Source organism: Amblyomma mixtum, chromosome 7 (assembly GCF_055824585.1).
Source record: "Amblyomma mixtum isolate Tamu chromosome 7, ASM5582458v1, whole genome shotgun sequence".
NCBI lineage: Eukaryota > Metazoa > Arthropoda > Arachnida > Ixodida > Ixodidae > Amblyomma > Amblyomma mixtum.
In genome coordinates, this window is record NC_143018.1 from 148,172,443 (window position 1) to 148,192,045 (window position 19,603).

General features: G+C 46.4%; 1 protein-coding gene across 3 annotated transcripts in view; it reads right to left on the bottom strand.

Moving 5' to 3' along the window:
* The window catches only part of LOC149337815 (agrin-like), a 353,629-nt gene that overhangs the window by 283,912 nt on the left and 50,114 nt on the right, over window positions 1-19,603 (bottom strand). The window contains exon 1 of one of the 3 annotated variants that reach the window (XM_089553544.1): window positions 4,161-4,330. The exons of the other annotated variants lie outside the window; for them this stretch is intronic. Within the exon in view, the coding sequence (XP_089409670.1) occupies window positions 4,161-4,314 (154 nt within the window). The 5' untranslated portion in view covers window positions 4,315-4,330. Of the gene's footprint in view, window positions 1-4,160; window positions 4,331-19,603 lie in introns of those variants that run through there. 3 annotated transcript variants of the gene reach the window in all.

The following is a 19,603-nucleotide window of genomic DNA, read 5'->3' on the forward strand; positions in this document are numbered from 1 at the left end:
AGGTGAATTCGCGGCAAGAGAACCGCAGCGAGAATCAGCCTGGTCAGAAGATGGGGCGCACGGCCGCTTGTGCTGCGGCCCCGCCTTCAACAATCACCTGTCGCATGCACGATGCTTGTATTTCCCCGCGGGGGTAACAACGTTAGAATGCGCCCCCCCCCCTTTGTGTAGTAGCGTCAACAGACAAGAGGGAAAGTTGTTTGCATCCCGCAACCACTTCTTAAGTATGCACAAAATGAAGTAACGTCGTTAGAATTCTCAGTTGCGAAGGCGCTGACATGCATATACAGTAGTGAACAAACAGATATGATATTTTCAAATTTTTCGCATAAATTGAAAATAGCCAGGATATTAAATACCTATGCGCTATTTTTTGATATAATATGATGCAATAATACCCTCTTCTTCTGTCTGGAGTTCTTGAGGGCGTCAAGTGTTTGACTTCAGTTCGTTTTCTGTTCTTGTACTTTCAGAGGAGCTTTTCACTGCGTTAATTTTCCGTCTGTTCTAAATTAATATTAACTTGTTGTCTGTTTAATGGGACATCCTCTGCGGTTACATGTATTACTCCATATTTGTACAAGCGACAGCGGGGCGTGACGTTAACAAAATAGCAGTTATCTGCGGCAGCAACTATGTGATGGAAGAGCAACTGATTTCACTGGATTTCAGAATAGCGCAGCCTACGCCTGCACAAGTTTTGAAGAGATAGAGGTCCAGAGGAGCTTTGGTTTCTCGATCTTCGCAGGAGACACGCCAGTACGACCAGCCATGTTTTTAAGAAAGACATTGCTTACGCAAGCCTAAAGAACTCGAGTTTGACTGTAACCGACGTTTGAGAAGATTTTATCCTGCTATCAAGCTCTACAATAACTCTATGCACTGTGAGACGTCATATGCGATGTATTGAACTAAAGGACAGGAGTACAGTTCAAACCCGCCGATCTTTGAAAAGAATCGCGTTTCCAGGATGACCTAGGTAAAGGAACACCTGGTGCGGATAGGTCACGAACGGAAAATAGTGATTTAATTGAATGAATCGAAGTTCTTGTCGTGCGGGAATGACGGGATTTTGTCGCCTCAGATGAAATTTATTTGAATCTGTTGTCAACTTAGCACGTTAATGAAGAAAGGTGGGAACGTAATGGCACAGAGCTGACTCTCCGCTCGTGGAGTTGGTCTCCTTGAGTGTAGTCAAGGTATGCACAACGAGCGAAGAGGCTGATCGGGGCTGTCTTGAAAAGGTTGTGCTTCCATAGGCACGCAAGATTCAGGGATTTGAATGAAGGTGCTTATAAGTGAAAGTCCGGATAAAGCTTAGTGCTTCAATGAATTTTTTCATCTGTATTTTCTGTTATTCTCGGAACATTGCCCTGAACCTTGGTTTAGCTAACGATGACGCTGAGCACTTTGCAGAACTTAAGCAACGTTGTAGCGATTTGCTTCTCAAAGGCCTGAATGTTCGCAGTGCTCCTCGTCCTGATGATCTACAACTGCTCTGTTCACAACATGTGTGTGTGATTTCTCTAAATATTTGCGAATAATTTATGTAAAACTGCTTTCTGACTAGAAATTAGCCAACACAGTGGCCCTTTGAAATATGACCCTCGCAATGTCGTTTCTAGCCCTCAGCCCATCGCTCTGACCAGTAATGTTTGTGATGTTTTGGGGAATGTGTCTTGCACTAGTGTTGTTGACTATAAGAAAATGTATTCGCTATTATAAAACACCAACATGGTTTTCGGAAGTATTTGTATTGTGTAGCAGTTGACTTTGTTAAATCATGACGTGGCAAATGAACTTGATGAAGGTTTTATTTCTTCTTTTTAGATTTTAAGAATGCATTCGATGTTGCTCCCCATTCTCTTCCGCTGCAGATAAGCATTGATAAGAAAATTATATACTGGATCAAGCAACACTTAAATTTCAGAAACTAATGGGTAGCAATTTAATGCAATCAGTGGTAAGCTATCAAGAGAACGGACCGTTGTTATTTTTTCATTTTTATGAATGACATTTCCTCTGTTATTGCTTCCAGTTTTGGTCTGCATGCGGATGACTGTGTGTTGTACAAGCTCATTCACTGTCCGAGTAACTGAGTTGTATTACAGGGTGACTTGAATAGGATCGAGGAATGGTGCAGAAAATGGGGGATGTGTAATAACTTGAAAAAATCAGTACACATGAGCGTCACAAAAAGAAAAAGCACACGAATTCTTTGATGAAAATAATGTAACACAACAGTCCTCATTATCTGGGTACAAGTACCTTTTTGCATATAGAACCTCTAACCTAAGTTGGCTATGTCATGTCGACTATGTAATTGGAGATGAGTGTCACGTTCTGGGTTTCATAAGGCATAACACTGAAAATTTTCTTTCAGGAGAAAAAGAGGTATTTTTTAAGTACCTCCGCCGCGGTGGCTCAGTGGTTACGGCGCTCGGCTGCTGACCCGAAAGACGCGGGTTCGATCCCGACAGCGGTGGTCGAATTTTGATGGAGGTGAAATTCCAGAAGCCCAGGTACTGTGCGATGTCAGTGCACGTTAAAGAACTCCAGGTGATCGAAATTCTGAAGACCTTCATTACGCCGTCCCTCTAGCCTGAGCCGCTTTGGGACGTTAAACTTCATAAATCCACAAGAACCTTGTTCAGTATGGGACCCTTGGCGTAAAACAGATATCTATAAAATAGAGTACACAGTTTGGGTGTTGTAATTGTCTTTACTAACTATAGCAGGAATTTTAGCGCTCCATGCGCAAAGAACTCTCTATTCCTGCACCACGCTATGTATCGGTACGGTGTGTTCATTCATTAAATGTACAAGGAATTTTAGGACTGACATTTACGAGTATTCATTTTTCCAGAGGTCTATAAAAGATTGTAACAGGCTCTCTGAAGAAGTAGCGCCAACTGTGTGAAGCAATTTATTCCCTTAACCCTAGTAAGTCCCTTCTTCTTGGCACGTAGTGGTGATCTGTCCCGATGCATTGTGTGTACATCATTTTGTTGTCTGCTTTCAAACGTCATATCTCTTATTCCCCCCGCACTGTAATGTCACTAGTTGCGCTTTGGGTATTCTAATAAATACATAAACGAACAAATTAAAAATAGCTTTTACTGAAGTTTCGACTGGGTCCAGCCTCCACCCTGGCTTACGCGCCCCCTGTGTGGTGCACTGGGTGTCCCTTCTCAGGTCTTCGCGCGCGCGATGAATACTGGTCCCAGTCGAGACGTCACTAAACCCGTGTTTGGTGGCGTGTTCTAAGCAGCTGAAGGGCAACCTAGCTTTTAAAATGTTCCGAGCAAACAACCTTGAATATTCCAAAGTTCAGTACGCAGTTTTTTCATTGCCACGCGAATTCTGCACATGCACTCGCGCTTTTTCAGAACGCTAACTATTCGTAATACCAGACGGCACTGTTACGATGTCGGCGTGAAGCTGCTTACAGAGCGCATTCAGGGCAGCATTCCAAGCAGTGGTGGCCCAGTGCTGTCTACGCGTCGTCTTTTTAATGCGTCATTGTTGGAAATGCAGCTAGGAACCGAGCACCGCTCTCAAGAAACGAGCATGCGGAACATGGGCCAACCTCCCCCTCTCATGAAAAAAAAAAAGATTGGTCATTATGCATGCCCTAACAAATGAGCAGACTCGCGATTTGTGTGTGCAATTTGATCTGCCCGCTGGAGTCGACTCGCGAACGAAGACTATCAACAGTAGAAAGCAATCAGCGAGGAAGGTCCCGGTAGACACGTCAGTGGACATCCACTCGTTTCCGTTCTCAACGCTGTGCGGCTCTTCAGAAAATGCGCAAACTAAAAGGGGATTGCGGGCCACGTTGTGTCTGCCTATTTTCGGCCCCTGAAAAAAGCAAGTTCAAGAGGTTGTTTTGAGACCCGCGTGATTGTGTAAATTGTCCATGCTTCGTCCACCCCAGAATATGCGGAGGCTTTTAATGCAGCACGAAAGGAACTAGCATTTATAAGCTAGACTCCGGGCATTTTCTGCACTACTGGCTTGCACACAAGGACGCAGGTTCGATAAGATTGACAGTCATGGTCCCTGAAGTAAGTAGAGGAGATTTGAGGGGAGCTGATGAGCCTGTCTGAAGTGGCTGCCAAGCTGAAAGCGCGTGCGAGTGGCACAGAAGAGGCACTCACGGTGGGCGTAGAGCAGGAGTCCGACGACCAGTCCCACCAGCAGTAGGGCAGCGGCGGCCAACGCGAGCGCGGCCAGCGTGCGCGCCGCGGCCGGCAGCGTCGAAGCGGGGCCGCATCCGGCGCCGGCAGCCTGCTTGGAGGCCGCTGGCTCCATGCGCACACGTGCGCGCCGCCACACGCTCTGGCCGGCGGCGGCGCTTCCCGAAAAGGAGGAGGCGCAGCTCCCTTTCTCCCGTGCGACCCCTGACTGCCCCCGCCCACCGCTCTCCCGAAAGGGGGCGACCGCCGGGTTACCTCGGAGAGCCAATCTGCAGCGCGCGCATTCGGCGCGGCCGGTCGAGAGGAAAAGGAGGCTCCGCGTAGGAGAGCGACTTCGGGCCGGAGCGCGCGAGTCTAGGCGGGAACGGACAGTCGCAGCGCCTGCCCGTTGATCACGGTGCGATGGATTCAGCTACTATAATAAGAGAGGCGATAATACTTATTGCGATCATTAAAATAACTGTACGAGACTCAGGCCTCCTTAAGCCTCATTGAGCATGATGGTTTGGTTTATAGTGGTTTAACGTCCCAAAGCGACACAGGCTATGAGGGCCGCCGTAGTGAAGGGCTCCGTAAACTTCGACCACTTGGGGTTCTTTAACGTGCACTGTCATCGCACAGTACACGGGCCTAAAGAATTTCTCCTCCACTGAAATTCGACCGCAGCGGCCGGGATCTAACCTGCTTTGTTCAAGTCAGCAGCCCATCGCGATAACGGTCTCTAGCCACCGCGGCGGTTCATTAGGCTTGAGGGAAAGCCCCACTGCGCTATACTGCCGATTGGCACTTCGGCGATAGGCGAATAAATCCTAGATGTCTGAAGGGTTCCCGACTGCAGCCCCGGCGAAGACAGCTCTAAGAACCTTTGCACCATCAACGCAGCTTATGTTTCAGGGGGACAGCTGGTAGTGCCGATATTCGGTCGTGTAGGTCGGTGTTGTGATCCCCAGAAAAGAGAAGAGAAAAGGGTGCAGGAAGGGAGAGAAAGGGCAACGAAAGCCTTGCGTCTGCAGCGAAGAAAGTGAATGTGGCTACGGTGCCTGCATAGGGCTCGCTCGCGTGTGCGCATCTTGCCGTTGCCAAATGGGAGGTGGGCGTGGCACCCGAAGGCGCTGTACCCCATTGTCTCACATAACTACCCTCACCTCAGGTCAGGAAGGGAGGAGATGCTTGGTTGGGAACAACGGCCGTGCCCGGGCACGTGTAGCCCTTTTATGGTGGCACTCCGAAGAAAATGCGCTTAAGACGAAACCAGCCAAGTACCAACTATGGCAGCAAGCCGGCAGGGTGGCCGGAACTATTACAACTGAAGTGTCGAAAAGGACAACCGCTACCTGAAAGCAGCTCATTGAACATTGAACATTGAACATTCTAAGGAACGCCTGAAAGTTTAAAGAAATCGGCCACACTAAGAACAATGGCTCCAGGAATAAGACATTATGGAAGGGATGGAAAATGTCCTCGCCAACAGCACACAACGAGCGAACTGAATACAGGCTAACTCGCCCTGCTGTGGATGGGGATGCAACCAAGAGCAATTCGATGCATGAGCGACGCCGTGGTGGCTCATGTTTTGCGCTGTCTTCCTACAAGGTAGCAGAAAGTCGCTGTTATGAAGTTCCATCTTCGACGCTTCTGGGAGAGATCTCGTGCAGCGTGTTGAAAGGTGAACTAGGTCTTTTAATGGAGTAGTCAGAATACTGTAGGCGATTCCTCTGCGCGAGGACCCACAGACAGCGACTGGTGCCAGGACATAGGAATAAAGTGATTCTATCACATGGTGTCCCGGCAGGCGGGAGTCAGGTGTCGTCGTGGCAAAGGGTCAGGGGGTCTCCGGGGCAGGAACCAAGAGACCACCTCGGCAGTCGCACCCCCCTTAAATAGCCTCAACCGCGTAGCCCGGTTTCCCCTGTCCACTCGAGAGAGGAAGGGTGGTCGAGGGTACCAGCGGTGAGCGGCGCGGGATTCGAGTGAGCGGCCCGCGAGCGGCCCCTACAATACTAAAGCCCCACCTCGATGGACACTTCCTAGGCCTACACGCGAAGCGCCTGCGCGCCCAGCACGCGCCGCGACGGGCGTCGAAAAGTGGCATGCACCTCCATGCTCCCAGTGCTGGCTCGCTCCCCCTCGCGAGCCGACTGAAGAAATGTCAAGCCGTGAACAAAAGATGGGTGGGGAGCTGCAAGGATTCCAAGAAAACTTGAGGGAACCTGATAGAGCTTCAAGCCGTGAAAAGAAGGGTCCCCGAGAACCCCGCGGTCCTCCCATTGTTGTAAACCGGACCCCGCTTCCGAAGCGCGCGCGAGCGCCCGTGCGCAGGCGCCGATATCTGACATGCACAGATATCTGCGCCCCGCTCAGATATCTGCGATATCGCGCATGCGCAGACAGGCTCCAGCGTACGCCCGTGTGCGTAGGCGCTTCGCGTGTACGCCTCGTAAGTGTCCATCGAGGTGGGGCTTAAGATAGGCCTGGAACTTTTGCAAGGCAGTCTTGTCTCGTGCTGTGATTGTAAAGGGCGTTTGTACTACAGCACAATAAAATCTCAGTTGCACCAATGAAGAGCGCGATGCATTCCAGCGCTCATCAGACAGCGCAGTGCGGCATAGCACTAGGCTAGCACAGCTGCCTCATCATCTCTCAGTATAGGGTGCTTAACAAATATCCGGCGCCTATCATCAGATGTTCAATCACTTTATAAGTAAGATAATCCGGAATGCTACCTCAACAAATTAAGACGCACTCGGTTTCCGCGACGACTTCGATTATGAAGGTAGCGAAGCAGAACGGGTAAGAGGTTCCGCTAACCTCCGGTCAACTAGATTGGCTTGACTGCATCATTTTCGGTGCGCCGACCAACGGCGTTTTTGCTACGAAAGCGAGGTTGCATGAGAAGATGGTTCGTCAGAACGAGAGGTGCCATCTGACGTTCCCCTCGTCATACTAAGGTACTTCGAGGCCCGCACCCCTGCTTCGATGGAGTCACCCTACGTCATGCGCCTTTACAGCACCTTCATGCGGCTAGCGCTGCCAGCAAGGACCGCAGCGTTCCGTTAGGAGAAGCGCCACTTCAGTGCGCACGGCGCGCCGTTCTATATTGTTACGGGCTTGAATGAGAGCTATAGGTGGAGAAAGGAAGGAGATGAAGTGGAGCTGGTTTCGGCCGTTGGACCATGCCTCCCGCTCGCCGATTGAACCGCTCGACGTTGCTCTGTTGAACCGGCTAGAACGCCTAGGCTGTGGGATTACAGTCGTAACGATAAAAGCTACAAAGAATGTTTACCGCATTCGAATCGGAGCGAAAGCACGGGTTAGTGCTACGTGGAAGACGACGGTGAACAGGCAGTGCCGCGGGACGGAGCAGATGGAAGTCGACGAAGACGACGCTCTCCAATGCACCGCGCGAGAGCATGGTGCAGTTTAAAACGAGGTATGTTGAAAGCACGAGCTGATGGGCGAGTTGGTTGTACATGATATGATTGAAACAGCGCAAGGCCGAAGGCCAAAAAAAAGAGAGCAGAGGAAAGGAGGAAAAGGACAACACAGAGGTATGTTGGCTGTCTCGCTGAGCGGCCCTTATAAAGGGGATCTTTTCGCGCAGCCGCAGATGCAACTCCCAGTAATGGATATTGATTCCATTACAACTTATTTTACTCTTTTTGATGGTTTGACCTCTAACTCAGCTGAAGGTCAAATTTACACGGTCCGCGAAAGAAGCCCGAGGTCCCGTACTGAAGCTTTCGCTTCAATATAATATTGTTACAGACGTGACGACGATGACATCCGCAGCTGGGGAAATCATTAGCTTGGCAGCCAAAGTTAATCCATTAACTTGGCACCAATTTGCCTTCTTTGGGCTCTCCGCACTGTACCCTGGCCAATTCCCCGTCGTGGGTATATGTCATGCCTCCAACGCAACAACAACAACAACAACATAGAAGCGCATGTTGGTTTCGGTGTGCTAGTGTGACCCTGCTAGCAACTGCCTGTCTCTGTGTGCATGTGTTTCTAATTGTAACGTATGGACATTACAGTTTCACGGTGGTTGCGGATTCGACCGCCCAGCGTCCTTGACAGCACCGCCACAGCCGCCGCCTGATTTCCGCCACTGGTCGTCACCACGCAGCACGGGGATGAGCCTGGCTCAGCGCTTCAGGGCCCTTTAAGCCCGGCTACCGGACGGCCTCCGTCGACTCCCAGCGGCGCCTTCTCAGCCGCACCGGGAGCCGCGGCCCTTCGCTGGCGCAGCGGGCGAGAATGTCGACGACTGGCTTACCTACAAATGGGTGAGCCGATACATCGAGTCGGACTTGGCCGCTCACCTCGCCAACGTGGCCAACAAACACCGTTTTTATCTGATAAGAAAATCAGGAAAATACGCTCGCCACGCGAGAGCGCTTTGTTACCGAATTTAAACAATGTTTCGGCTACTGGATATGCACTTCCGATTCGCCAGAAAGCGTACTGAGTGGCCCCGTCCGAGCGAAAAGCAAAAAACTACCAAGTCCACGAGATGTTACAAAAAGGTGCTATTCAGGAGTCCTCTAGTGTTTGGGCGGTCGCTGTGATTCCAGTCAAAAGAATGGGACATGGCGATTCTGCGTTGATTACCGCCGCATCGATGCAGTCACCATGAAAGACGTTTAATCCCTTCCCGGCATCGACTGCTTGTTATCCGCTTCGTGCCCTTCATCTTTCGATCTGGGGTCGGGCTAATGCTATTCGGTCTGCGTTTTGCACCTGCGACATTTGAGAGATTCATGGATGTCATAATACGGGGCTTCAAATGGCACATCTGCGTGTGTTATTTAGATGATGTTATATTTGACGAGACATTCCACGTGTACAACGAGCGGCTGCAGCTGGTCCTGAACTGTTTGCACCAAGCTAAACTTTCATAAATTCTAAGAAACGCCGTTTTAGCGAGCATGAAACATTGGTGCTCGGCCACCTCTCCGACCGAGAAGGCGTCCGACCTGGTCCTCAGAATAGTGCGGCCCAGCGTTCCAGCATTTTCCAGAACCCCGGAATGTGAAGGAGCCTCACCGTTTCTTAGGACCTTCGTTTTGTCCCTCGTTTTGCTGACGTCCTCACCCGCTCACGTGCCTACCCCAGAAAGGTGATGCTACGAGTGGACATTAGAGTGCGACTCGTCCTTCCGCCAACTCAAATTCCTGCTAACATCGCATCCTATTCTATGCGAAATAAATAAAATAAAATAAATAAATAAACTTCAACCCGTCTGCTCCGACGGAAGTCCATAGTGACGCAACTGGTGTTGATTATTGTCTTTCGGCTAGCGGCTACTTGTATCTGTGTGCCTGTGTCTTTAATTTTAGCGTTCCAGACATGACAATAGGGACTGTCCATGCCAAAAAATGTTCAATAAACTTGAACATTGGTGTTATACTCTTGCATGAGGCTTTGAAAGAAATGTTTTGGATATTTGAGATTAGCAATGTTTCGACAAGCACATGCCTGTGCTTCCAGTGCTGACTTACGCTAGTCATGTTTGGGAGCCGTATACTAAACAAAACATATTGAAATGTGAACGGGTACAAAACAAAGCTTTGAGATTTATTTTCAACTCGTACTCTAGACCCCAATCAGTGTCTGAACTTAGAAACAGGGCCGGGCTGAGAACTGTGAAGCAGAAAATGCAGCTTAACAGACTGATATTCTTTTTTCATGTGCTGACAGGTAGCTGTAAGGTCAATCTAGACCGATACATCAAACCACTGAATGCTTCTGGCAGCAGAACAAAACACTCCAAACGTATCACACCTCTGGATTTTAGAACAGATTCCTTCAAATACTCTTTTCTGGTTCGCACTATTGACGAATGGAACAAATTACCAAAAGAAGTGATCCAATGTTCGGGTTTAAAGGCTTTTGAAAACGCCCTCATGAAGTATTTGTGACTGGTTTGACTGGTATGTTTTTGACCCATAGCGTCATTTTGTCTTTCCTATAAATTTGTATTGTTGTATTGTTTTGTATTTCTCCTAAGGCGCTGATCTGCTGATGTACTGCATCTAGTTCTTGATTATTTCAAGGATCTCAACTCCTGTCTTGGCAGCAGCTGACAGTATGAATAAATAAATAAATAAAAATAAAAATATATCCAAAGTCGACTATAACCATTAGTTATTTCAAGCATACCTAATGTGGAATCTCAAAGTTCGTGCGCATGAATAATTTCAATGCTTGTGGCGTTTACTGGCCTCATCATGCTATCACTTAAACCCCAAATGTCCAACGTGAGAACCGGTCTTCATTTCGCATTTCTTACCATAACTTCATCATGACGATGATAACCCCTAGCCTTAAGACGTGAATTTCAGTACTAATTTGGTGTCAGGAGTGCAAGTGTAAGAGGATTTACAAAACTGCCCCAGTATCGACCCCAGTAATTGCAGCAGTAGAAGATGATGGTTTATTGGTTTATTGGGGTTCAGCGTCCCAAAGGAACTCAGGCTATGAGGGACGCCGTAGTGAAGGGCTCCGGTAATTTCGACCACCTGGGGTTCTTTAACGTGCACTGACATCGCACAGTACACCGGCCTCTAGAATTTTGCCTTCAAAGAAGTTCGACCGCCGCGGCCGGGATCGAACCGGCGTCTTTCGGGTCAGCAGCCGAGCGCCGTAATGACTGAGCCACCGCGGCGGGGCAGTAGAAGATAAAGGGACTGCAGAACATAGTGTGCTAAGAATGCTTGGGGCTCGGTGTACACAACGTCTCAGATTAAAAACGCACCTGTAGTGCCAAAGAAGCTAATGGAATGACCGCCCTCAAGATGGACGATGTCGGAGACTAACTATTACTTGTTATTTTACTACTCATTTTCAACCAGGTACTTAATGAAGTAATTACTGGTAGGGTTGCGTGCAGCGCCGTCAAGGGCCTTTCTAAGTGAGCGTCAATCAGGCTGCGGAAGTATGTGCGGACCGGAACGAATTCCTACGCAGCATTCGTAGAATAAGAGAAAGCATTTGACTCACTTTGAACACAAGTAAACCCGAGGCACGAAGGAAGGGCATGCTACAACCCTTGTGCAAAGTATCCACTGGAGAAAAGAAATTTGGAACAGTTCCAGGCAGGAAGAGCGATTGCTTTCCATGCGATGTAATTAGAGGGGAGGGGCTTGCAGCAGCGCATAGATGACGACTCTAGCCTTATGACATTGAAGAGAACAAAAGTATTTGTCAAAGCTTTCGGTAAAGCAACATCACTTTACTACATGGCAGCTGCTGTTCGATGCAGCAATGAAGTCCACTTAGCCAGGCCTTTTCTGCATATTTGGACAAGGCAGATAGATTATCGAGAGAATCGGCTGAGAGTGCATTTCACACCCAAGTTACGACCAACTTGGCGATGTGCCTCACAAAGAAAGCGTACTATAGCCCTCAATATCACTTGCAACGCGTACGGAGAGAAAAACACTGAGCAACCATCTTGCTTTCAACATTTAGTAGACGTGGCTGTCTGGAGTGCAGCTGGGCTCGCAATGCTACTGCGACTGAGCTCCCACCACGATTTGCAATGAGGGAAGCGCTTTTTTGTGTAGGGCGTAAACAAAACTGCAGACGAGGCGAGCGCTATTAACAACTCCGAAGGTACACGGCGCTGTGCGCAGTTGTAATTTGCGAAACTTGAGGGCATTGTTATCCACATTCTTAAGGAAGAAAATACGATAGCATTCATGTTGCCTGCTGTGGTGTCACAGGGCTGTCAATTGTTGTTCTTCGCATTTTCCTGCCAAAACTCCGGTCCGAACCGGTTCCATTGCCAATATGATACGCGTGACTCATCACCTTCTGCAATCTTCTAGTACCTTTCCTTGGATTATCATATGGGAATATAATAATCCTGCCCTATAATTCACCTTAATCTACTTTCTGCGGTGGGTCTAGGTTAAAAAATTTTGGGGTCGCTTGGAGTTTTCGGGAGAGTGCCACCTCCAACTTTGGTAGTCTTAAAATTCTTCAATTTCGCGGTGCCTTATGGTTCAGCAAAATGAATGGTCCACTAGCGCTCACGTGGGGTTGATGACGTCCGGATCCTCTCGAATAATCAGAGAATTCAATGACAGAGAAGCTACAAATTTTCCTGTCCAAAGTCGCGCTTCCCTGCTTTCAACGTCTGTATCCCATTGCCCACCTGTATTTCATTCCTACACCGTATATCTTTCTTTGAGCGCAATAGCACATGCCCACTCTAGCTGCCGTCATTTTGTTTTATTTTTTATTTACAGCGTTTCAGTACTTAACTTATTCAAGGAATATAATTGAACAAAGCGGCTAAAAGGAGGTACCGAAATGTTGAGGTTGCTTTGACCAGCGATGATTTCACCATCTCAATGTCAATGGCCTTACCTTGCCGTAACGGAGCCAACAAAGGACACCCTTGTGAAGCTTCTCGCGCCGCAGGTTGAATTGACCCGGTGCAGCAGACAAGTATACTACAGTCGCGACTTGGGCTTGTTGGTATAGTTGCATGGTTACAGGGAACAGCGCGAAAAGACGAGGACAAAATCTGGACCGGCGCCGAGCTACTAATTTATTGAGAGCCACAAGTAGGTTTTTAAATGCCAGCCCGGACCCACATCATCATCGTCATCGTAATCAGCCTGACTACGCACACTGCAGGGCAAAGTCCTCTCCCATGTCTCTCCAATTAACCCTGTCCTTCGTCAGTCGCGGCCACCGTATTCCCGCAAATTTCTTAATTTCATCCGCCCACCTAACTCTCTGCCGCCCCCTGGTGCGATTGCCTTCTCTTGGAATCCACTCCGTTACCCTTAAGGACCAGCGGTTATGCTCCCTTCGCATTACATGCCCTGCCCAAGCCCACTTCTTCCTCTTGATTTCAACTAGGATATCATTAACACGCGTTTGTTCCCTCACCCACTCCGCCCTCTTCCGATCTCTTACCGTTATACTCATCATTGTGAACAAGGACCCCGTATGGGACCCGAAACGTCATTTTTCATTTTTTGACTTGGTCAGTGACCTAATTTTCCTTTGTGAATAAATAACTCATCATTTTCTTTTCCATAGAAGAAGAAGAAGAAGAAGAAGAAGTTTATTCACATCACATTACATGATGCAGGAAGCCTGCAGAAAAAGCTGCCAGAAGCCAGCTTGACAGAGCCGCAGGCCCCCTTTCATTGGCAGTTGGCGGAATGTCGTAAAAAAAAGTTTATATACAGCATATTTTATCACAACATGTAAAGAAAAAAGTGAAAAAACATGTTACAAGAAAAACGCTAAAACATATATACTGTTACCACATTTCAGTGTAACACGTACTCACATTTTTAATACATTCATGGGGAAATATTATAGACACAAAATCTCGTTTTACTTCGTTTTGAAAAGATCGCGCAGTGCTTTGAAAGTTATATTGTCGAGTTGGATATTTTTAGCTTGCAAACTGTTTAGTAATCGGGGTAACTTGTTTTGCAGCATTTGTAGACCGCATGTAGTTCTACTTCTGTTAACCTTCCATGGTTCAAAATGACGCGTCTGGTATGAATCTACATTATTTTCTAGCTGAGCTATGTTCTGATTAGTACAATTGTTACATTTAGTTTCTTGTTTGAACAACTTGCAAAGCCGGTAGTCATAGGATTTTGTTACTGGAATTACATTTTATTTTTTAAATAATTGATGTGTGTGGTAGTGCATTGGTACGTTTTCGACAGCTCTTAAAAACTTTTTTTGCAGAATGAGCACTCTGTCTATATTAGATTTAGTAGTCGATGCCCATACCAAGTGACAATAATTAAGTCTAGGGGAGAAAAGACCATTATAAATCAGCATCAGAATGTGGCGAGGGAATACATGGCGATTTCGCGAAACAATGCTTACTATTTGTGATAGTTTTTTTGCAATATAATCTATGTGGGCATCCCATGACACTGTGTTTTGAAAAATGACACCCAGAGTTTTAAAACTAGACACAATCTCTACAGGAGTTGACCGTAGTGTAATTGTGTTTTGTGTGTCTATGTTTTTGTTCCTAGTATGATACAAAACTGCTTTAGTTTTATCAGCATTAATCTTCAAGCTATTTTTTTGGGTCCATTCATCAAGCTTAGCAAGCGCTACATTTGCTGCAGCTATTAGGTGATCACTTGATTCTCCTGTGAAAAACACGCTTGCATCATCCGCATAATTCACAAAAGTAGCGGATGGAGCGATACCGTAAACATCGTTCACGTACAAATTGAACAAAAAGGGGCCCAGGATGCTGCCTTGCGGCACACCCTGGGAAACATGAAGTGCATCTGATAAAGAATCACCAATGGCTACAATTTGGGTACGATGTTTAAGGTAGGATTCCATAAGAACACCGGCCTTTCCGCGAATGCCATAATGTTCTAACTTCCTAATAAGTATTGCGTGGCTGATAGTGTCGAATGCTTTCGAGAAGTCAACGTAAAGGCCCAAAACTAGCTTACCTTTCTCCAAACCACTTAAAATGTGTTCTTTCTGCGTCAGGAGGGCAAGTTCAGTGCTAAATCCTTTGCGGAAACTGAACTGGCTACTAGCTAGCAATTTGTGTTTTTCTTGAAATGCTGTCAATCGGTTTAAAATAGCTTTTTCAAAGACTTTGGAAAAGACCGGGAGAATCGATATGGGCCGATAATTTCCCATATCATTTTTGTCACCTTTCTTATATAGCACGCTTACTCGAGCGACCTGCATTTTGGGCGGAAATATGGCCTGCTGAAAGCATAAATTAAGTACATGCATTAAGCATGGAGCAAGAAAATGTGCAACGTGTTTGATTGGTTTTACCTGAATTCCATCTACGTCTTTGGCATTGCTATTTCTTAAATTCAGAATTATGCTTGCAGTTTCTGTTTCACTTACTGGAGTCAGAAACACCGAGTTATCATTACGCGGAAAGTTTGCTAGGTCATTGGAGCAAATTGCGGTGTTACCTTGAACAAAATGTTGGTTGAATGCGTTCGCGAGGGTTTCTCCTGTTAACTCAGCATCATGTCTTTTTATCTTACACACTTTTTCAGTTCCTATCTTGTAATTTAGCATCGAGTTCAGTCTACGCCAAACTGCATCCATTTGTCCTGCTGCAGGCATAAATACATTGTCTAAATATTCACGTCTAGCTTTTTTTATATCTTTATCTAGACGATTACGGAAAGCTTTAAATTCTAGTAGTATTTTTTTGTCTTTGCTTTTGACAAATTGGTGGTACAAGTTATTCTTTTTTCTAATCCTCGCGGAAAGTTCTGCGTTAACCCATGGTTTTCGGATTTTTCTACCGTTCTTCCTTGCTACTAAAGGGAAACTCTCCTCATAGATTGGTTTGAGTATTTTCATGAATGTGTCATAAGCAACGTTCGCATCTTCGCTACCAAAAACTTGATCCCACGAAGTGCGTGAAACTTTGCTATAAAACTTGGAAATGTTGCAGTGTGTCATATGTTGAACGAAATATGTATGTCGTGCTTTATTTTTGCTGAACTTACTTTTGGCGCACAAAAATATAGGCAAGTGATCACTGAGATCTGACGTAAGTACACCCGCTTTGATTCTATATGCGTCAATATTAGTAAGGAACACATCAATTAATGAGGATGAACTTTCTGTCACTCTCGTCGGCATATCAATAGTGTTCCTAATACCATGCGTGTTGAACAAAACAGAAAAGTTAGTTTGCAAAGAAGCATTCATCATATTTATGTTAATATCACCACCAAATATAATACTATAACGATTAATATCAACAAAGGAGAACAGCGTTTCTAAGTAGTCAAAGAAAGGCGCCATCTTTCCATGTGGAGGACGGTAAAAAACTACCAACAAATTGTTGTGAACAAGAACAGATACAATTTCATAATCATCTGTAACGATGGAAAAATTTTCAAGCAGTTCATATTCGTACATTTTGTTTATCAAAATGCAAATTCCGCCACCCCTTCCAGAGGAGCAATTTAAGTAACAAGATTCATACCCAGCAAGTCTATAAACGTCGGTGCTGTCCGTTGACCATGTCTCAGTTAGCAATACACAATCTAGTGACTCATTTAGCTCGCTGTAATGTCCTTAACTTCAGCTGAATCCTCTTTGTTAGCCTCCACGTTTCTGCCCCATAGGTGAGAACCGGTAGGATACAGCTGTTGTATACTTTTCTCTTCAGTAATGTTGGTAAAGTGGAATTCATGACCATGGCATTCACCAGACGCGCCTTTATTCAGCTGCGAACGTCGCACCGTCGTGGAGCAGTGCAATTGTCCCCGTCTGGCACGCAGTAGGCCCGGATTTAATTCCTGCCTAAACCCCTGTTTTCTTATCTTTCTTCATTGACAGTTCGTGCCTTGCTGGATTCTTGATTAGGTTATGGACTGGACTGTGCGTTATGGTTTGGTTGCTGGATGGCTATGGATTGTATTGTGGATTGGCTATGGATTCGTGAAAGCGTGACGCATTTTGTCCACTTCCCTCATGAGCCATGAAAGGTTTTCGGGTTAATTAATAACCATTTACAGGCTTTTTCTCAAACTTTCCAACAGGCTTCCATGACCAATCTATTGGGGATAACTGGCTTACTTTGAAAACTAAAATGACGTAACTAGCAAACAAATTTATTCCTACTATCACATTTCATGCCAGTCGGAATAAGCCATGGTTCACAAAGTCCTTAAAAACGCCTGAAAACAAAAAAGCGGCTTTTCCGCGCAGCAAAACTAAACCCAGTAGTTCAGAAGTGCAAGATTCGCAGTAGCATTCGCATGAAACAAATATTTCGCGGCCGAGGATATCTATTTTAAGTCAACTCACAGTGCCCAACGCATTTTTCCAAGCTGATCTACCAAAGACCCTAGCCCATAACCAGAGAAAGTTCTGGCAAGTATTAAACCCTTCGGAAACACCCATCACCACACATACTAATCAGTGGCGGTCCCAGAGCGTGGTTTTAGGGGGGGCGGGGAAGGGGGGGGGGGGGCTGATTTTCGTATATCAAAAAAAGAAAAAAAGTAGAAACAACGATTTTTATTTCTTTTATTTATACAAAAATTTTGTGCACTTTGTCCGCCCCCCCCCCCCCCCCCTCCTTCCCCCCTACGGACCGCCATTGATACTAATACACTTGGTGGGGAAGCAAGCGACACTGAATATGCAAGGTATGTTCTAAACCGCATTTTTATGCGTCTTCACAAACGAAACCGATATTCCACCATCTGTCACCACTGACTACTTTTGGTCTCATATGCCTTCAGTCACATTTTCTGCGCATGTAATCGCTCTTATCATTCAAAATATTGACATCATCCTCTGCAGGTGCCGACGAATTCACCACCAAACTTTTAAAGAAATACGCGACATGATTCAGCGGCATATCTATCGCTACTGTTTGCTAAGTCACTTTCCACAGGCAGCATACCCAAGGATTGGAAGGGGGAAGGTCGTTCCAGTCCTCAAATTAGGTAACAAAGGATCACCAACAATCACAAACCATCATCTACCGCCCTATCTCGTTAACCAGCGTGCCAAGCAATATCATGGAACATGTGATCTATTCTCAAATAATGAATTTTCTTGACTGTAATGATTCTTTTCAACCATCTCTGCGCGGGATCTAGAAGGGTCCATCCTGCGAAATACTGTCAGCTATTTTCGTCCATGGCATGCATGCGGACCTCGATTCGAACATTCAGACTTGCGCAATCTTCTTGGATTTTGCAAAAGTCCTTGAAGAAGCACTTCACAAACGCTTACTGCTAAAGGTTTCTTGGTTAAACCTGCATCCTAACATATTGCAGAGGATAAAAGAATTTCTGGCTAACCCTACCCAGTTTGACTATGTTAATAACGAAGCCCCTAGTTCACTTCCGTAACATCGGGCGTCGCGCATGTGTCCGTCCTTGGAGGATAAAGAGAAGACACTTTTGAGTATAGGTATATGAACTACCTTCCCACGCGTGTTTGTAGTAACGTTCACATGTTCGTCGATGACTCTGTTATTTAGCGCACAGTTCATTACCCACCCGGTAAATTAAACTGATTTAAACTGTCTACAGGACTGGTGCAATCAAAGGCTGGTGGAGCTGAACTCCGGTAAGTGCAAACTCGTGCATTTTACTCTGAAACGGAATCCTCTTATGTTCCCATATGTAATCTCGCACGTCACGGTTGAATTAACTAAGTCCTACAAATGCCTCGGCTGATCTAACCTGATTGAGCAATGATCTAACCTGACTGAGCAATGATCTAATAAGTCATATCATTTGCTAACAGGTCTTGGATTTCTCAAACGTCATCTACGCCACGCGCCAAAAAACCTAACATTGCTTGCATACAAATGCCCTAAGCTGGAATATGCCCCTGCCATCTGGAACTCTAATCAAGTATATCGAACAGATTCCGTTGGATCTGCAGCGAATCGATGCACTAGATTCATTCACTACTGATATTCATACAACACAAGCATATAATCGTTAAAAGCAGCATCTGGCCTAACAACCCTGGCTTGTCGCCATCGAATCGCGAGTATGTGTTTATTTCATAAGTTTTTTTACAGCTCAGTTCATCTGGCGGCGCCCTGCATCTGTCCTCCAGCATGCATTTGGCCTCACATTGGTCGTCCGCAAAGAGTTGTTCGGCCACGTACGCGCACTACAACAGCTGCCACGTCATTCCTTCCCCGATCCGCCTCGGACTGGAGCGGCCTTTCACACGTCGCAATCGCTTGCCCATCTATATTTCTGAATTTATTACCTCGACATTTATTATCGAAGATATGAGCATTTTAGGTGTTTATTAACTGAACTGCTCCACTGCACATATTCCACCACTCGATAAGGTAATAAAATGAAGTGAATTTCTGTATGAATTGTCAAGTCTCGGAAACACGAACAATACGAAGGAGACACCACATGCGCTGTGACGCAAGGACGGAACTTTTCAGCAGGTTTAAGAGCGATAGCTCTACTTGACCCCTCCGGCGAATTTCAGCTATATATGACCTCTGGCTCCGACCCGCCGCTCAGTGGTTAAGGCGCTCGGCTACCGAGCCGGAGTGACCGGGTTCGAACCCTACCACGGCGGCTGCGCTTCGATTGAGGCGGAACGCAAAAGGCGACCGTGTGCTGTGCGCTGTCAGTGCACGTTAAAGATCTCCAGGTGGTCGAAATTAGTAGTGCGTAAGCACTGTACGGCTGTTTGCGGCTTCGTGAGAGAGAGAGAGAGAGACTCTTTAATGAAGAGCAGAGAATTTAGCCGGCGCTTAAAAATCGCTGGCATGCTACTCTGCGTAGGGAGGGGAATTTGGGAGATAAAGACAGAAGGAGAGCAGAGTGGAAGAGGTAAAAAAAAACGAAGATAAAATGCGGCCATGAAATGGGTACTAAGGATGCAATGGCGAGAATTGA